This window comes from Salvelinus fontinalis, chromosome 2, assembly GCF_029448725.1.
Source record: "Salvelinus fontinalis isolate EN_2023a chromosome 2, ASM2944872v1, whole genome shotgun sequence".
NCBI lineage: Eukaryota > Metazoa > Chordata > Actinopteri > Salmoniformes > Salmonidae > Salvelinus > Salvelinus fontinalis.
In genome coordinates, this window is record NC_074666.1 from 93,668,274 (window position 1) to 93,687,309 (window position 19,036).

The 19,036-nt window shown below is 42.2% G+C and overlaps 2 protein-coding genes across 2 annotated transcripts in view; both read left to right on the top strand.

Annotated features, from left to right (window-relative positions):
* The window catches only part of slc17a7a (solute carrier family 17 member 7a), a 51,786-nt gene extending 48,102 nt beyond the window's left edge, over nt 1–3,684 (top strand). The window contains exons 12-13 of the mRNA XM_055895524.1: nt 392–461; nt 1,097–3,684. Coding sequence (XP_055751499.1) covers nt 392–461; nt 1,097–1,392 — 366 coding nt within the window. The 3' untranslated portion in view covers nt 1,393–3,684. The remainder of the gene's footprint in view (nt 1–391; nt 462–1,096) is intronic.
* A 1,302-nt stretch (nt 3,685–4,986) lies between these two features.
* On the top strand, nt 4,987–12,647 carry zgc:55558 (GTPase KRas). Its single transcript, XM_055895666.1, has 5 exons — nt 4,987–5,291; nt 6,744–6,856; nt 8,012–8,190; nt 8,884–9,043; nt 10,395–12,647. The coding sequence occupies exons 2-5, from the start codon at nt 6,746–6,748 to the stop codon at nt 10,506–10,508; spliced, it is 564 nt and encodes a 187-aa protein (XP_055751641.1). The 5' UTR covers nt 4,987–5,291; nt 6,744–6,745; the 3' UTR covers nt 10,509–12,647.
* Nucleotides 12,648–19,036: the final 6,389 nt, after the last annotated feature.

Sequence of the window (19,036 nt, forward strand, 5' to 3'; positions counted from 1 at the left end):
AGNCTGTTCAATCAAACTGGCATTACATTTAGCCAGTTACATGTAGGGGAATTACCAAGACACAGATTAAGCCTAGTCCTGGACTAACATGTAGGCAGGTCCCAGATCTGTCTGTGCTTTACCTACTTCATTGTCATTGTCAAGACAAGTCCATGAGTCGTCGGCAAGACAGCAGAAAAAGACTGGTACTAACTGAAATGAACTTTCAATGGACATGGTTTAGTGAGAATGGTTTTTAGTCCAGGGCAAGGCATTAGGTCTAATCATAAACTGCTTGTAAAATATTCAACTGTTTTGAAGGGTTTGTTGTCCAGAATTTGTCAACAGGATGATTCTAACATGTTTATATTTCCATAATTCCCTATCTTAATACCTCTTCTCTCTCTCTCAGACACGTGAAGATTGGCAGGGTGTCTTCCTCATCGCTTCAGTTGTTCACTATGGTGGAGTGATTTTCTATGGTATGTGTTTATGTGTCGGTTCCTGTGTGAAGCTCCAGTCAGTCATTCAATGAACCTGTCGTTCAGGGAGTCTTTGTCAATTGTATGCAAATGGTTAATTTCATCAACAAACCATGTGTGAGGGGTTTCTAAATCGCATGACTCCTATGTGAATCGCAAATAAATGATGTGTAAAATACTGGGAATCCAGTGCCAATTTAGCATGAACCACAAATGAATCGACTGTGGCTCATGTAAATCACCAATATATGTATGAATGCAACATGAGGTCTGCCGACATCGCATGAGAATCCAAAATGAATGACAGATGTAAATCCTTCACCAAATCAATCATGTGTGAACCCTAAAGGGAATTCAGACTGAATTAAATTTAAAATCATGTTTGAATCCAATTACGTGAATTCAATCACAATTGAGAGTGTGATTACTCATTTGAATCCACTTTGCCACATAAAGTATCAATCACATCGTAGCAAAAGGTTTTGCTAACGTTTCTTATTGGACAAGCTCAGTTAGTCCCTTTCTGTTTCCATCAGTTTTCTTCCGATTGGTGCCTTCTGCATAGCCTACGACCGAGGTGTGAATCTAATGTGACCCAAACCTGATTCTGAATTATCCTCCTGGCTCTTTCCCAGGAATCTTTGCGTCAGGGGAGAAGCAGCCGTGGGCGGACCAGGAGGACACTAGCGATGAGAAGTGTGGCATCATCGACGAGGACGAACTGGCCAATGAGACGGAAGAGATGTACCGCACAGGCGGAGGGGGGCAGTACGGAGCCATGAGCCAGCCAACAGCGGGCCCCAACGGAGGAGGGGGGGCTGGGGGCGGGGCAGGGTGGGTCCAGGACTGGGAGAAGACAGAGGAATATGTTCAACCTCCGGGATACAACCAGTATCTCTACAGAGGGGAGGGAGAGAGGGAGCTCACATAATGCCCTATTCAGACTTGAGATAAGTTCTCTAAACGTGGACCTAAGTCTAAAAAGGTTGACTTAAGTCCATGTTAAGTATACTGTACCTTTCTCAAGTCTGAAGAGAGGGGAGATGGGGAAAAGAGAGAGAGAGGTGAAATAAGAAAGGAAAATTACATGTAGTGAGGGAAGATAGAGGGTTAGCAAATTGTCATAGGTGTGTTTTTGTATATACGTACATTTACACATGTGGGACATTATATGAATTTTATGCATTTGTATAAGTGTGTGTGTGTATGTGTGTGTGTGTGTGTGTGTGTGGGAGGGGGGGGTGATCATGTGTGTATGTTGTGGTCCAGAACCTGAACTAATCTCCCAGAATTCCCTCCTGCTCCTGAACCCTTTGTGACAAATCAGGAGTGATGTTTTGACAGGAAGTAAATGTTTTCTTGGAGATGATGTTGCTCAGCATTCCAGTGTGTGTGTGTGTGTGTGTGTGTGTGTGTGTGTGTGTGTGTGTGTGTGTGTGTGTGTGTGTGTGTGTGTGTGTGTGTGTGTGTGTGTGTGTGTGTGTGTGTGTGTGTGTGTGTGTGTGAACATTTTGCCTGTTGAACCTGAAACTCACTCAACAGTTGAGTTTAATTTACATGTAATTTACTTTCAAACAAATAAGTCTCCATGAGCTGTCTGTCGGCTTTGTGGGTGTGTCTGGAAATCAAATGTAAGTGTCTCGTTTTTGAAAAGCTTGTAGTTTATAAGCATGGGTGGTATGGATGCGACTCAACCCAAGGCTTATTTTCTATTGCTACTGGCCTATGTTGCACCCAGCGGTCCAATGTTTTCGAGCATCAGCAAAGTAGGCATTATATCCATGAGAAAAGGCCATTGGTTACTCCACTGAATCCTGTCAGAGAGCAGTTAAATGGTGCTCCAGAATTCTGTCATTATTGTCATATTACCCTCTCAGTATTTTAGGCATTTTGCCAAAATCACTGAATGCACTTATATGTAGAAGTCAATATTTACTGTATGTAGGCTACTGTTCCTTTCTATATATACGTTTCTATGTATTAGGCAGTGCTCTCCCGAAGTGTGTGTGTGTGTGTGTGTGTGTGTGTGTGTGTGTGTGTGTGTGTGTGTGTGTGTGTGTGTGTGTGTGTGTGTGTGTGTGTGTGTGTGTGTGTGTGTGTGTGTGTGTGTGTGTGTGTGTGTGTGTGTGTGGACGTGTTTAACTATACTAACTAGTAAACAAACTCAAATTTGACCAACTGGGGACATTTTGTTGGTCCCCATAAGATCAAATGCTGTTTCTAGGGGGTTTAGTGTTACGGTTAGAGTTAGTGTTAGGGTTAAAATTAGGGTTAGGGTTAGGAGCTAGGGTAAGGGTACAGGTTAGGGTTAGGTATAGGGGTTAGGGAAAATAGGATTTTGAATGGGACTGAATTGTGTGTCCCCACAAGGTTAGCTGCGCAAAGACTGTGTCTGTGTGTGTGTGTGTGTGTGTGTGTGTGTGTGTGTGTGTGTGTGTGTGTGTGTGTGTGTGTGTGTGTGTGTGTGTGTGTGTGTGTGTGTGTGTGTGCGTGTGCGTGCGCGCGTGCGTCCGTGTCGGGTGCAGGTGCTGGAACATTGTGCGGTGAGCATGCTGTAATGATGGTTCCATGGGTGCAATGAGTGCACCACACAACGTGTCCATGTGTGACAAGAGAAGTAACGATGACTTAGGATGTTAATGTGTGACAAGAGAAGTAACGATGATTTAGGATGTTAATGTGTGAACACACGTTGCTTTATTATTTATTTGATGAAACTTGTCTGCCTGTTAGTGAATGACTGACTGTTAGTGAATGACTGACTGTTAGTGAATGACTGACTGTCGGTGAATTATGTGTTAACCTTTTGTGCAGTGATGGAAAACATGTGCGGTTGCCATTGCACCATAGCGTGCAATGTGTGTCTAATACTGGTCTTTAACAATATGAACTGTATCTTCAGGTGTGGGTGTTCTGTCATATTATACAGTGTACGTTTGCGAGGCTAAGGGGGGCTGTATGCTCTACGTGTCCTGAACAGAACATCTGAGCAACCAATCCTGGACTTCTTACTATAGTTGTTGTTGTGTTTCTGTTGCTATCTTTTCTCTTTTGGTTTCTTACTTTCCTGTTTCCATGTTCTCCTCTGTCTTGTGGAAACGTATGATTACCTGTTGGGGAAACAACATGTAAAAACACATACAGATATATACATACAAAAACACAGAAAAAATATGACATGTATGAAATATGTATATGTGTAAAATAAAAGGTGTATATAAAATGGTGTCGTCATTATTACACCTCTGTTGTCATTACTGTTTACAATTGATCAATAATTCTGGTTTTAGCATATTGGTTACAGTAGTCATATAGCACTGGTACATTTTAGTAAATACAGCGATTGGTATTGTAATAGCACAAGGAATTTGTAACTTTTTACATAATATTCACATTTATATTCCCAAGGTTCTCTCTCTCTCTCTCTCTCTCTCTCTCTCTCTCTCTCTCTCTCTATCTCTCTCTATCTCTCTCTCTCTCTCTCTCTCTCCTTCATGACAGATGGATGCCGGATTATCTCTGTGATTTTAGGCAAAGATTAGTGAGGAGAGCAGATGCACTCAGTAGGGGAGAGAGAGAGAGAGAGAGAGAGAGAGAGAGGAAGAGAGAGAGAAATGGGGCAGGATGCAGGGGATTGGCTATAGCCTAGGTTATGGCAGGGAGGTGAGGGGGGAGAGACTGGTGTGTGTGTGTGTGTGTGTGTGTGTGTGTGTGTGTGTGTGTGTGTGTGTGTGTGTGTGTGTGTGTGTGTGTGTGTGTGTGTGTGTGTGTGTGTGTGTGTGTGTGTGTGTGTGTGTGTGTGTGTGTGTGCTTCCCTAAGTCCTTAGTGAGCTGTAACACCGTTTGATCCATCACTGTCGGGGTTCCACTACTGACATTTACAGCCCCAATCCTCTCTTTCACTAATGCAGTTCGATACTTACAGCAAACCCAATAGAGATGAAGGTATTCCATGAAGTTTTATTTCCCAATATTATCCTCATCCAATTTGTCAGTTTGAATATCGTTTTTTAAGGAAAACCCATAAAATGGGCCATCAACCTTGTGCTTGAAATGTGTCAATAGCGTGCAGTGAACAAAACCATCTTGACTGTGTGTCTGTTTTCCACAGACATCTAAATACTGTATAATTTGGTCGGGAGCGGTTAGCTCTTTTTACAGCCTATCGGTTGGTTAGCCGCAGGTACAGTGATTCCATCTAGTGGTCAAATTATCTCCGCACACTCAACAACCCCAAAAAATCGAACCAATCAGACTCGAGTGCGCTCTTTCCAACCCTCACTGCAACAATGTCTTTGATTGGTTAATCTTCGTACAAAGGCGGGACTATCAATGCGTCGCGGAGCACGCGATTTATTTTTCGGACACGACCATTGAGGCTTTCAGTCGGTTCCTGATTGGTCAGTTTCTGATTTGGAGGCGGGTATAACCGGAAGTAGAACGCAAGACTCATTCTGGTTAGGTTACTCTACTGTCTGTCTACTTCACCACAATGGTATTGGCTGTTAAATCAATACCATTGATTGCGTTTGCCGTGAAAGCCTTGCCCCTTTTCAACCACAATGGAGTCTAGAGAGATTTACTCCCATACTACTAATTCTTACCTTTAAATTAATTTGGGTTATAATCAGCCTATATTTCCCGTTCATTGCCAACAGTGATTTGACATATTTGTGGCTCAATTGCGGCAAAGATTGCAGCTTCTAAAAGCATATATTTGGTCTTAGCTGGCTTCAATCAGGAAACTGTTTCAGGCTATGTAGCACTAATCTCATTTTGTCATTCAAACGCTGCATTTTTGTTTGGTGAAAAACGACCAACCAAATTAAGGTAAGCGCTCTGATTTTGTAATTTTCCCTCATGCAATAGGCCTACATTATTATCGCAGAAATGCAGTGATTGAATTCTGCCTAATGTGCCATCTACCGCAGTCTGTTAGTTATGCTATGTTAGCTAACGTTAGCTCCCATACAAATCTGGGTCAAATTAGAGCCAGCCTCTGCTAGTAGATACCAGCATGTTTTTGTAATGACCGCGAATAAAGATTGATATCCTGCAATGACCAGACAATTCTCCGGGCCGTAGGCTATTCCAAATCACTGAAAAGTGCACATTCTGTGAACTTGTTGTTGGCTGTACTGTAGACACCACAGGTTTCCTCGTGCCTTTGTCTTACTGATGCATTGTTTTCAATTGAAAGAGTATACAGAGCGTTTGCCTTTGGGGGTGCTCCTCACTCAAAAGGGGTCCCCCAAGTGTACAGAAATATTGTCTAGAATTTACATAATTGGACAGAAAGACGAACACCTCATCACACACTTGAACAGAAAGTATATAATTTGCCTAAAATGTAGGACTCGTTTGGTTCAGAAATGCGTTAATGTATAATATTGTTATGAATTCGGAGACTAGCCCTGACTGGGACACAAACCCTGATCTAGAGACTGTCAAGTCAACACCTTAACCATTATGCCAAGAGGTCAGAATCTCTTGTTGAGGTTTGGTTAAGGTCCCTACATTACCACCTTCCTTCAGGAGAGTGTGACCCACGCTTCTTTATACCAAGTTCTTCAGGTGTACACCCTTCTTAGATGGCCTCACATCCCACATCTGACACCAGTGTAGCCAATTTCGAGGGGGTAGCCCCGACCAGGACTCGAATCTGGGTCCAGCTACTGTAAAGCCCAACACATTAATCATTACGCCAGGAGGTCCAAGTCTCTTTGAGGTCATTGGGTTAAGGTCTCTACAATGAACCATACAGTCAGGTGAACATTTGACATGCACACACACAATTACACACAGACATTTCAGAACTTATTTACAAGTAAGCAAACAACTAGTACTTAAATCAACCAATCTAATAATTGTAAATGGATTCAACATTTAAAGCTACAATATGTAACTTTTTGGGTGACCCAACAATGTACATAGAAATGGGAGTTATAGGTCTAATTTCAGTTAATGTGACAAAACAAGCAGTCATTGTGTAGAGAACCATTGTACCATCTAAACCGCTGTGAAATATATTTTCCATAAACAAAAATATAGTATTTTCTATTACAAAAAATATTGTATTTTCAGTTGTTTTGAAGTTGGTGTAAGAAACCGAAAGAAGCAAAAACAAAACATAAGAATGGGAAGCATAGTAATAGCTTACATAGAACAGATCTACCACGTAGACCTGCTTTCAATGAAAAGGACAGATCTATAACGCACATTTCTATGTGAAGCTTTAATGGAAACGTATTGCCGTGTTTCTCTTTGTCCCGCTCTCTCTAGGCATGACTGAGTATAAGCTTGTTGTGGTGGGTGCTGGAGGGGTTGGGAAGAGTGCCCTAACTATCCAGCTCATCCAGAATCACTTTGTGGATGAATATGACCCCACCATCGAGGTGAGTTGCAGCTGTTTGTCTCTGTGTGACTCTTAAAGGGCAACTCCGCCACTTTTCCCCTTATATCTCCAGCTCCAAACCAGTGTCTACATATGTGAAAATGGCACGTTGCTATGATCTGTAGTTAAAAAGGATAAGAAGGGTTCCTAAAAAAATGCTTCTGTGACATCACAGGGTAGGATTAAAAGTAAGAAACTGAGTTTCTAGCCAAAGGGATGGTATTTTCTTGCTCCCCACATCAACGCAAATGTCAGTGTTTGAAAATCAATGTTTTTTTAAATGTATTTTTTACTTTTGATGTCATTGGTTCATTTATAATTTATGTAGAAATGCTCAGTTTTTCCACATAGGTAGACACTAGTTTGGTGCTGGGAATAATGAATAGGAGGTTAAAAAGTTGTGGAGTTAACCTTTTTAATTGTGAGTGAATTCGATTTGAAATCGTCTGCAATCAACGTAGCAACCGACTGAATGCATCTTGCATATAGAGTCTATGTAGACTCTATTGTATAAGTATCTATCCACAGTCTCCTGATCATTAGGATAAGTGTTGCTGCTAGCTAAATGGTTAGAATGATTTACAGAGTGGCTCCGTAAGCTATAAGGGTGGCAAAGGGGCGGGATTGTTACTTTCCAAACATATTGTTACGATCATGCTTTCCAGTCCATTCAGATTCACACCAGTACCTATGGGTAGGTACCTGATTCTAACTAATCATCAGGCCCTCAATGAGTTGAATAAGGTATGTTTGTCTGGGGCTACTACAAAAATGTGTGCTGCTGTGGGTTTCTCCGGGACCGGAGTTGGGAACCACTGCATTAGAGTAACAGAAAAGAGAAAAAAAGAGTTTTGCAATGGAAAACTAAAATAAACATTTTCTCATTGGACAAGTCCAGGTAGTCCCTCCCTGTTTCTGCTTGTTTCCTTCCATTTGGTGCCTAATGAACACACCCCTATTTTAGGATTGTACTAGGTTGAATATACCCAGGTTAGCAAAACCTAATAATTCCATGTGGAAGCTTCTGAAAATTAACAGATTAAGCGGTGTTGCTTAATAGCATCGCTGGTCTCATTGTTTTGAATTCGTCCTCATTTATGCTAAGAGTTCTAGGATATTAGAATCCTGGTCTTAAGCTTTGTTACGTTCAACCTAGGACTCGTACAGGAAGCAGGTGGTGATTGACGGAGAGACGTGTCTGCTGGACATCCTTGACACAGCTGGTCAGGAGGAGTACAGCGCCATGAGGGACCAGTACATGAGGACAGGGGAAGGCTTCCTCTGTGTGTTCGCCATCAACAACATCAAGTCCTTTGAGGACGTTCACCTGTACAGGTACTGACTGACTGCTGTCCTACACCTGGAGTGTATTCAGACCGTAGTGAAACGTTTGGCCTGTTTGCGAAATGTTTTGCAACGGAAACCGTTTACACTAGGAAGCAAACAGAAGGAAACTGAGGGACCTACTTGAAGTTGTCCAATATAAACTCTAGTTTTCATTGCAAAATGGTTTCCATTTGGAGTAAACTATTTCCGTTGCAAAATGTTTTGCAAACAGGCCAAACGTTTTCCTACGGTCCGCAACTACTGAATACAACGCTGGAGTGTCATGATCATGTTCCGTCAGCATACATTTTTTGACTGTTGTCAGACATAGTTAGGTATCACGCCCCAATTAAGGCCCAACTCTAAATGTCAAACAACAGCTAAACGGCAATCCCACTACTTGGTTTTCTTTAAAGCTGAGGGATGGGGCTGGATATCTGTAGCCACTCAAATGTATAGATGGCTCTATGAATGCAAGGACTGACGGTCCATGAAGTCAACATGATCATTCGAACCATGTGGGTTCCCGTCCGGCCGGGCGGACATGGAGAAACTGCGTTGTCACTGACAATGGAGACGAGGCTTTGGAATTGGAAGTAGATTTAGATGTTTTGGTCATGTCCATTTGTTTGACACGTGACTCTACCTCTTGGTCCTATTCTTCCTTTCCACTTCTCCCTCCTTTTTTCTCCTCCTCCACAGAGAACAGATCAACAGGGTGAAGGACAGTGACAGTGTGCCTATGGTGCTGGTGGGGAACAAGAGTGACCTGGGGAGTCGGAGCGTGGAGAGCAGGCAGGCCCAGGAGCTGGCCCGCGGCTATGGTGTGCCCTTCGTGGAGACCTCTGCCAAAACCAGACAGGTGGGTTTTCCAGCCAGGGGAACTACACAGGGGAGTAGTAGGAATGGACCAGCTACTCTGAAAGCATAACTAATCCACTTTGTCACGTGTTCACAGGTGGGAGCGCTAGCCTTGCTCTCCTACTTCTCACACTCTGCAGAGATGATATGTCCATTCTAGCATTAGGCCTCAAACTGGACAAAACAAACTTTATTTGTCACATGTGCCGAATACAAGTGTAGACCTTACCGTGAAATGCTTACTTACAAGCCCCTAACCAACAGTGCAGTTCAAGAACCAGCAGCATACCACCCTGCATACCACTGCTGGCTTGCTTCTGAAGCTAAGCAGGGTTGGTCCTGGTCAGTCCCTGGATGGGAGACCAGATGCTGCTGGAAGTGGTGTTGGAGGGCCAGTAGGAGGCACTCTTTCCTCTGGTCTAAAAAATATCCCAATGCCCCAGGGCAGTGATTGGGGACACTGCCCTGTGTAGGGTGCCGTCTTTCGGATGGGACGTTAAACGGGTGTCCTGACTCTCTGAGGTCATTAAAGATCCCATGGCACTTATCGTAAGAGAAGGGGTGTTAACCCCGGTGTCCTGGCTAAATTCCCAATCTGGCCCTCAAACCATCATGGTCACCTAATAATCCCCAGTTTACAATTGGCTCATTCATCCCCCTCCTCTCCCCTGTAACTATTCCCCAGGTCGTTGCTGCAAATGAGAACGTGTTCTCAGTCAACTTACCTGGTAAAATAACGGTAAAATAAAATAAAAAAATAAATAAAAAGAAGAGTTAAGAAAATATTTACCAAATAAAGTAAAGTAAAAAATAAAAAGGCTATATACAGGGGGTACCGGTACTGAGTCAGTGTGCGGGGGAACAGGTAAGAGGTCATTTGTACACGTATGTAGGGGTGAAGTGACTGCATAGATAATAAACAGCGAGTAGCAGCAGTGTACAAAACATGAGGGGGGGATCCAATGTAATAGTCCAGTGGCCATTTGATGAATTGTTCAGCAGTCTTACGGCTTGGGGGTAGAAGCTGTTAAGGAGCCTTTTGGTCCGAAACAGGGAGGGTCAGAGGAGATGTGTTGTCCTGACAGACTCCTGTGTCTTAACTGTTGTGTGTATAATTTGAATAAACTCAACTGACTCACTAAAGGTATTGGATAATGTAACACATTTATACACAGCCGTCATGTCAGTATTTGAGGGCACAAATGGGCTAACTTTGATATTGGATACATTCAGGGAGCACCTTTCTATTCTACTCATTTGCTCTGTTTTTGAGTCTACTGAAGGCGACCAAGCTGCATTCCATCACGCTTCATTTGAGTGTAAAGTTTCCCCTTTTTGCGTCTTTGTTTCAGGGAGTGGAGGAGGCGTTCTACTCTCTAGTCAGGGAGATCAGGAGGTATAAGGAAACCAACCGCAGCAACAAGAAGAGCAAGAAAAGCACTCAGAGACGTTGCACCATTCTATAACATCACACACACTGCACATAGCCCAATAACCCCCTCACACACTGCACTTCCTTTACCACATGGGAGACGTTACCTCTCGTATTGACAGGGGATCTGGAATGGTGAACGCGTCAAGTTCCACTTTCTGTCATTAGTGTCGTTACCGTAGTAACGGAAACTTCACTTCCTGTTGTTTCTCATTGGCTGCTCCATTGGTATTGTGACTTCAGTTTATCCACGTTGTTTTCTGACAATTGTAACTAGAAGTTGTAGCGTTGAAGAGGGGATTTATAGACTGGGGTTAAACCCGCCATCTTCGGTTGGTTTAAATACGAATGTCACTTTACTGTCCCTAGTGGTAAATATCTGAGGGGAGTAATTAATTAATGGCGCAAGTTGCATAGCTACACATTCCAAAGGATCATCTTGTTTATTTTTTCACCATGAGGGGAAAAAATAGATTTTTGGTCTTTGCCAACCTGTTCTACATTGCAAGAAGCCAGTGTAGGCTAGCTTTTCTTGCATTCCAAGGTAGTTTTCTCTTCAGTATTAACACACAAGTGGCTATCCCTGTTATTGCTTTTTAAATGCCTCAGCAGGGTTGTAATAGAGAAGGTATTTTGGTCCTCACTAGCCTCACTCTCATTTCCTGTATTTAAAAAAAATCCAATCACAGTGAACTCACAACTCACTATTGTGTCATTAGGCAGCGTTTACATGGGCAGCTCAATTGGGATTTTTTTTAATTTTAATTATTGGCAAAAGAGCTGATCTGATTGGTCAAAAGACCAGTTAGTGGGGAAAATATCAGAATTAGGCTGCCTGTGTGAACACAGCCTTATACTGTTGCCATTTCTATAGGATCATGTCCAATTATTTAGGCTAGCTGTTCAGTGTCCTACTAGCTTGAGGTCCATTTATAAAGTAAAGTTGTGCACATGAACATGTCTATTGTGAATTCTGATCGCCAGACTCCATTTTGATGTCCGTCATATGGAATTATTTCAGATACAATTTCTGGATGTGTTCCAATGTCCATGCTAGCATACTCCTTAGTGCATGCCCAATAGTTTCATGCTAAGTGGCATGGTGGTTTAGTGGTCAAGAATTTGAGCTGAATGATCTCAAAACTCAATCGGCCTTTGCAAATGAGTAATGTGTAATTTGCTAATATCTCTAGCTTTACATACTTAATAGCTGAAGCCAGGGACTTTTCCCCAAGAGGTTGAAATAGAACGTGTCAGAGAAAACGTGATTCTCTTATGCGGAGAGCGAAACAGCGTTCATTCTATACGATGTATTTCAATCTGCAACATTTTAATTATTTCAGTCCACAGGTATCTGAAGTGTTAGACAAGAGAATCGGGGGACAAAAACAGGTATTTACACACTGAAAGGTGTCAGACCAACACTTTGAGGGAAAACATGCTGTTTTATTGGTTGGAATTATGCTAAATGTGGTCATTGGACACTTTTCTAGTCTCATCCCAAATGACTGATGTAATATGTGGGCTGAGGTGAACCCACAATGACCCTGGTGTTGCCAGCAGGATGAGCTCAACCTCTGGAAGAATCCCCCTAAAGATTCACTAGTTACTGAGTGTAACCTATAGGTGTCTGGTACTGTTACATTGCCCAGGCCGGTGCAGCAATACCAATGTTCTAATGGTGTTACTCAACTCTCAGGGACTGTAGTCTCGCATGCCCTCAGCCCCCTGTTGCACATATTTGATATAGCCCAGCACTAACACACTTGACGCAACTTCTCAAGAGCTTGTTGATCGTTGCAGCAGGTGTGCTACTGTAGTGCTGGACTAAAGTAAACAATTGTGCAACCCTTAGGGTCCTCAAACTCAACTCTGGACCTCGAAGCCGGTTCTACTGCAATTTTCCATTGTTGCCCTCTAATCAGGGACTGATTTAGACCTGGGACACTAGGTGGGTGCAACTAATTCAGGTAGAACAGAAAACCAGCAGGCTCTGGACCTCGTGGGGTAACAGTTGAGTACCCCCTGCCCAGGAGTTGAGCAACACTGCTAGAATACGTTCCACTTTGAGAGACTAGACGGCATACCGCCAGTTTACTGAGTTGTACCACTCCTTCATACCCCTGGTCTAGTCACTTTAAGGTTGTTTCATGAATAAAGTGGCTTTTGGCTATTTGGACTTGTGTGTCTTTGTTTTTGGTGGAAACAAGTTGAATAGAAAGACACTTGGGCCCTCCTTTCTGTCAATCAGCTAGTATCAGCTCCATTTATGCCTTTACTAGACTATGGGAATATTTTTTTATATGAATGATTCCGCTCAGTGTTTGAGCTCAATTGACACCCTTTACCATGGCGCTTTGAGATTTATTTTAAACTGCAAAACCCTTACGCACCACAGTACTTTGTATACCAGGGTTGGCTGGCCTTCTCTAGTCACTTGTAGGCTCAGTCACTGGTATACTTTTATTTACAAAGCCGTTTTGTGATTACTACCATTTTATTTGTTCATTTTTATTGTTCAGGAATGTAGTGGGTACTCTATGTTCGCAATACTTTATCCTGCTAACTGTTCCAAATGTCCGAACTGAATTTGGTAAAAGGGCTTTTATGTACTCTGCGCAATCGTCTTGGAACGCCTTACAAAATACTTTTAAACTGGAAGAGCTTGTCCCATTGGTGTTTTTAAATCACGGATGAAGAATTTTGACTGACAGGTCAGGGAATCAATGTTTTTAATTTGCCGTGTTAGGATTTTGTTATACTCTTGTGGATTCTTTGGTTTTTACTAGATTACTTGTAGTTTTTCATGTTGTCTGTCTGTAATTGTGTAATGACTTGGTGCTGCCTGTCTTGGCCAAGACGCTCCTGAAAAATATATTTCAAATCTCAATGAGCCCTTCCTGGTTAAATAAAATATATCAGTAAGCAGGGTCAAATGGAGGGAGACTGCCCTCTAGTGGCACAAGGGCTCTGCTTCTCTAGAACCGAGTATCTGAGCGCCTGCCTTCTCGTCCGCTTCAATTTTGCTCCAAGTAGCGCTCAGTACATGCTGGGCCGGCATGCATTTGTAGTCTCCTTGTGTGCTGCTATAGCCCTTTGCTTTAGCAACTGTCATGGAATTCACTAAATATTTTCATAAAGAAACTGATCAAACGCACAGGTGCCAAAGCAAGGTGACTTACAAAGATGAGGACCAAGCGCAAGAGAGTGCGGTGACTTAGTCATTTGTTTAATTTGTATTTAATTCTAAGTGCCTTTGAAAGGTTTGATGGTGTACTTACTACGTGCACATGCTAAAAGAAAGGAACGAGGTGAGTAGACAACTGTGTCATTGTAGCACAATATTTATAAACTATAATTCAGATCTCTTAAACGTTTAGTTCATTTTTGTTCTATTTATACAATAGCCCTGGTATATTCCCACGTTCAATGAGCTTTCTGTTTTGATTGGGTTATTTTGCCTAAAAACCTTTAGGCGTCCCAATAGAAAAACAAAAATACAACTCTCCATCTCTGTCCTGTCCGGCAAGGGTGGCCAAAATGGTGTTTAGCATCCCCAGTGGCTCTGCAAGTGTGGAGAGGATATTCTCCGCTGCTGGCCGGCTCTCCAGGCACCATCTAATGAGCCAATAGCCACAGACTGGCCAAACTGATGTTTCTAAAAATGAATTCAAAGACACTAAGTCATTTGTATTTAATTCTAAGTAAGTTACAGCCTCTATGCGCAATGTATAGACTATAATGATTTAATACAACGAAATATTAAAAAGAATGAGCGCTTTATGTCCCTACCAGCCTATTGTATCGCACTCGCAAATGCTTCACAATGTATTTATTTGTAGGCTATAGCCTTGAAATAATATAGACAAAATAATTATTTTTCGTTCTTAGTTTCCATGTCTGGCTCCTGACCTATTTAGAGTTCATATGACATGAAGCCTATTTGAAATTGTTTGCTTCTTACATTCAGCTTTTCATGTTCATTCAAATCCATATGGTTTGCTTTCAATACTTAGAAAGCAGTTTTGTTTTTCTTCCTGTGAGCACAAATAGGTTTTTAGCTGAGGGGTTGGAAAGGACATGGAGCGCCAGAGCGGTGCGCGAGCACTACTTCATGAACGATGAGCAGGATGTCTAACTCTCAGCTCCGCTCACATGCTCTGCTCTAGACGGCCTTCTCCACTTCACATGCTCTGCTCTAGACTGCCTTCTCCACTTCACATGGGATTAGATGTAAAGTGTGACTGTATGAGTTCCCAAAACATGGGAGGTACTTTCTTTACTGTAACACCTTCATAGGATGATATTGGACATGTGTAGCCCAGACAAGTAGCAACACTTCATGTATTCCGTATTGAAATTTGATCATTTAAAAATTATACCCTTTTTAATAATTTTCAGAAGGTTATATGGTGTTCACTTCTAACCCTATTTATGTAGAGGTGGCAGCCATAGGGTCTTCTTCAGCCAGACAGTCTTCTTCAGCCAACAGTGTTTCTGACATTCTGAGAGGAGAGAGAGAACTAGATGTCACTTTAAACATGGGGAACATGTGCACACTTCTGGAGAAAGGAAATATTATTGTGACTAACCCGTAAGTCATCAAAGTTCTCTTCACGGGAGAAACTTACAGCCAGCGTGTCATACTCAGGAGACATTGTCCTTTTATTCAGAGTCATGTACGTGTCGTCAGACTGCGCCGTGTGTGTCGGTTTACCACAAGGTACCATCTGTGCCTCCCCTATAAAGTCCATTCCTCTTGGGGCTTTCCTGGAGAGAGTGACAGATGACATGTAGTAGTCTCAGGACAACAGACCATAACACTGTAGAGTAAAGGTCATGTAGTAGTCTCAGGACAACAGACCATAACACTGTAGAGTAAAGACGCACTTATTTTTTTATATGCCGTCATTTCTTAACTGGATTCTAAATACTTCGCCTCTTAGAAGCACAATAAGCTGCTTAATCAAATGCTGTGTCTTTAAAACATCGGTATCCTAATGGCAGGGTTGGGATCAATTCCATTCATTTCAAGAAGTAAACAAAAATGTAAATACTTTCAACTAGGAACATTTGAAATTGGAATTTGGTTTACTTTCTGAATTGACTGGAATTTAAGTGGAATTGACCCCAACCCTGGTATCTTAATGGACTCACCTCTTCTTCAGTGTGCCATAGAGGATGACTAGGAGAGTTCCAGCTGCCAACACAGCCACCACCCCCACAACGGGAGCCCAGGGAAACACTGGTTTACCTGGGAGAGGACGAATTACCAGATAAAGACACATCTACTCACATCAGAACATTTAACCTACAACCCTGGTGAAGGTGACCACCTACAGAAGTTGACTAGTTGAGACCGGCCCATTAGGAGAAATATAAACCAGCCCGTCTGACAATTAATAATGATCATTTAGACCGGCCCACTAGGAGAAATATAAACCAGCCCGTCTGACAATTAATAATGATAATTTAGACCGGCCCACTAGGAGAAATATAAACCAGCCCGTCTGACAATTAATAATGATAATTTAGACCGGCCCATTAGGAGAAATATAAACCAGCCCATCTAACATTTAATAATGATCATTTAGACCGGCCCACTAGGAGAAATATAAACCAACCCATCTGACATTTAATAATGATCATTTAGACCGGCCCACTAGGAGAAATATAAACCAGCCTATCTGACATTTGCCTGACCTACAATATGTCCGGTCTATTCTGCCTTAATCAAATGGATATCTTACCTGCTATACTGAGATGCACAAGTGCAGAGTCAAGTGGTCCGTATTGATTCTCAGCCTTACAGAAGTACTGCCCACTGTCCTCAATGCTGATGTTAAGGATGATGTAACTCTGCCCTGATCCTGTTTCTGAGAACCCCGTCCGTTCTTCATTCTTCTTGTACCAGGTGTATTTGTCCACTGGTGGCTTGGTATCACTGCTGCAGGTCAGAGTCACTGATCTGCCCTCCACTATGTCACCAGAGGGACTGACTGTGACTGACACTGAGGTGTTCTTTGGGAAGTCTGGAGAAAACAATGGAGACAGTTTGTAACCTCTAGATGAACACCCACAGCTCATGTTGTGGTGAGCTGTTTCTGGCATGTTATTTAGCGCATGCTGACTGGGGTCCTTCCACTCCAGAGGGGGTTACTACGAAGCAGGGTCAATGAGTTAGCCAGCTAACTTGCCTAAATATTCTAAAATAATGTTTTATTTCTTTTAAAAAAAGCTTAAAATGACATGGTCTAATTGACTGAACAACCAAAAACACACACTGACGTTTAGCTTTCTTAATGAATCAGAAAATCAATGGTTATTTCTAGTAGAAAGAGGAGGAAGGGAAGCGCTACTGAGGTACACTATAGTATATTTTGGTAGATAGAAGGTGCTCTTTGGTAAAAGGTGTAAATAGGTCATCAAAAAGAAAGGAGGACCAAGGCACTCTTCATATAATAAATTAAAATGCCTTTATTAGTATGACATGTTCAATAGAAACAAAGTTGTTAAAAACCGACGCGTTTCGGCTGCATGGCCTTCGTCAGGGAGTACAGAAAAGGGAGAATACAATGTCCTCTTTTGAAAGGCTTTTCCAATTAGCCCTAATTAGAAGAGGGAGTGGTTACCAAATTGGACACAACTAGTAAGCAATAATATACAAATGAAAAGGTGAAATACTGTAGCTATGTTATCATGAGCATACAACTCCAAGTTAGAAGCATCAGAACACCCAGAGAGGCAGTCCCAACCCTAACCATGACTGGGAGAAGTGTCCAGAACAAGAAAGCAATATATTCCACAGTACACTAGACCACAGCAAAACATGAACAACAGTCCAAACATAGCTGAGGGCAATTGAGCAAAATGTCCACTAGATGACAGCAAATGGACCCATCACGACCCTACAGGAAGGGTGAGAAATCCATATCTTCATTTAAACCAGGGTACTTAGTGGCCTGTAGTTTGTAAATCCAAAAACTTTCCCTTTGGTTTAACTGTTTAAGACGGTCCCCTTTTCTAATAGAGGCCGGAATATGATCAATACCCATAGCTTGTAGGGAGGCAGGGTTGCCATGGTGTAAGGACTTGTAGTGCCTTGCCATGGGGTAGTCTTCATTGCCTACCCGTATGGCGTACTTGTGTTCCGCCAAGCGATCTTGAAGGCGTCTCTTTGTCCGTCCAATGTAGAACACCTTGCACTGTGGACATTCTAATCTATAGATGACATGAGTGGTTTTGCAGTTAATAAAATGCTAAAGGTAATACTCCATTTTAGAAGCTGTGTCAACAAAATACTTTTTCTGTGCAATATTACTGCAATGGTTGCACTGGTTACATTTAAAAGAGCCCTTCGGTTTGTGGTCAAGCCAAGTTTTTTGAGAGTCACCCAGAAGATAACTGTGGACTAATTTGTCATTTAGGGTAGGACATCTCTTAAAGCTTATGACTGGTGGTTCAGGAAAGACTTGGCGTAGTAGCGTATCACTTTGGATGATTGCCCAATTGTTTTTAATGATTCTTTTAATGTTCTCTGCTTCAGTGCTGTATTTTGTAACAAAATACACTCTCTCTGATGTATCACGAGGGACTCTTCTTCGTAACAAGTTCTCTCTGTCAAGTAATCCAGCCCTTATACCTGCATCTTTCAGGACCTGAACGCTGTAGCCCCGATCCAAAAAGCGATTCTCCAATTCAGCAGATTTGACACTGTAGTCTGTTTCTTGATCGCAAATTCTGCGGACTCTTTGGAATTGGCCATATGGAATATTCTCTTTTAGCCTTTGGGGTGAAAGCTGTCTGCCCTCAGAATGGTATTCCCATCTGTAGGTTTCCTAAAGATTGATGTGTTCAAACAACCTTTGTCATTTTTAGTAATGTCGAGGTCCAAAAAATGAATGTTATCCTTGCTGTATTCCATAGTTAGTTTGATGTTAGGGTTAATGCTGTTAAGGTATTGGTGGAAGGAAATAAGTTCATCTTCTGAGCCGGACCAAAACAGGCAAACATCATCAATATAGCGTCCCCACCATATAATCCGGTCAAAGAAATGGTTATTAGAAGGATCCAAAATGAAGTCATTTTCCCATTTACCCAAGTACAAACCAGCGTAGGAAGGGCTGTAGCAAGCTCCCATGGCACATCCTTTGACCTGTTTAAAAATACGGTCCTGGAAGATAAAGATGTTATGATTAAGAGTCCATTCAGTCAGTGAGACAATGAATTCTGTAGGAGGCATCTCAGTTTCAGGCCGGGTACTCAAGAAATGGTGCATCGCTGCCAAACCTTGTTGATGCTCAATGGTGGTGTATAGAGACTCCACATCCATGGTGACTAAAAAGGAAGCTGTGCCTATATTCTTCAATTCCTTAATTTTGTTCAACACATCTGTGGTATCTTGAAGATAGGCTGGAAGTGACATCAGAAAAGGCTTAATAAAGTAATCAATGTACTTAGAGATGGGTTCTGTCAGACTTTCATTACCACTAATGACTGGTCTGCCTGGGGGGCTTTCAAGATTTTTGTGGATTTTTGGAAGAAGGTAAAACGAAGCCATAC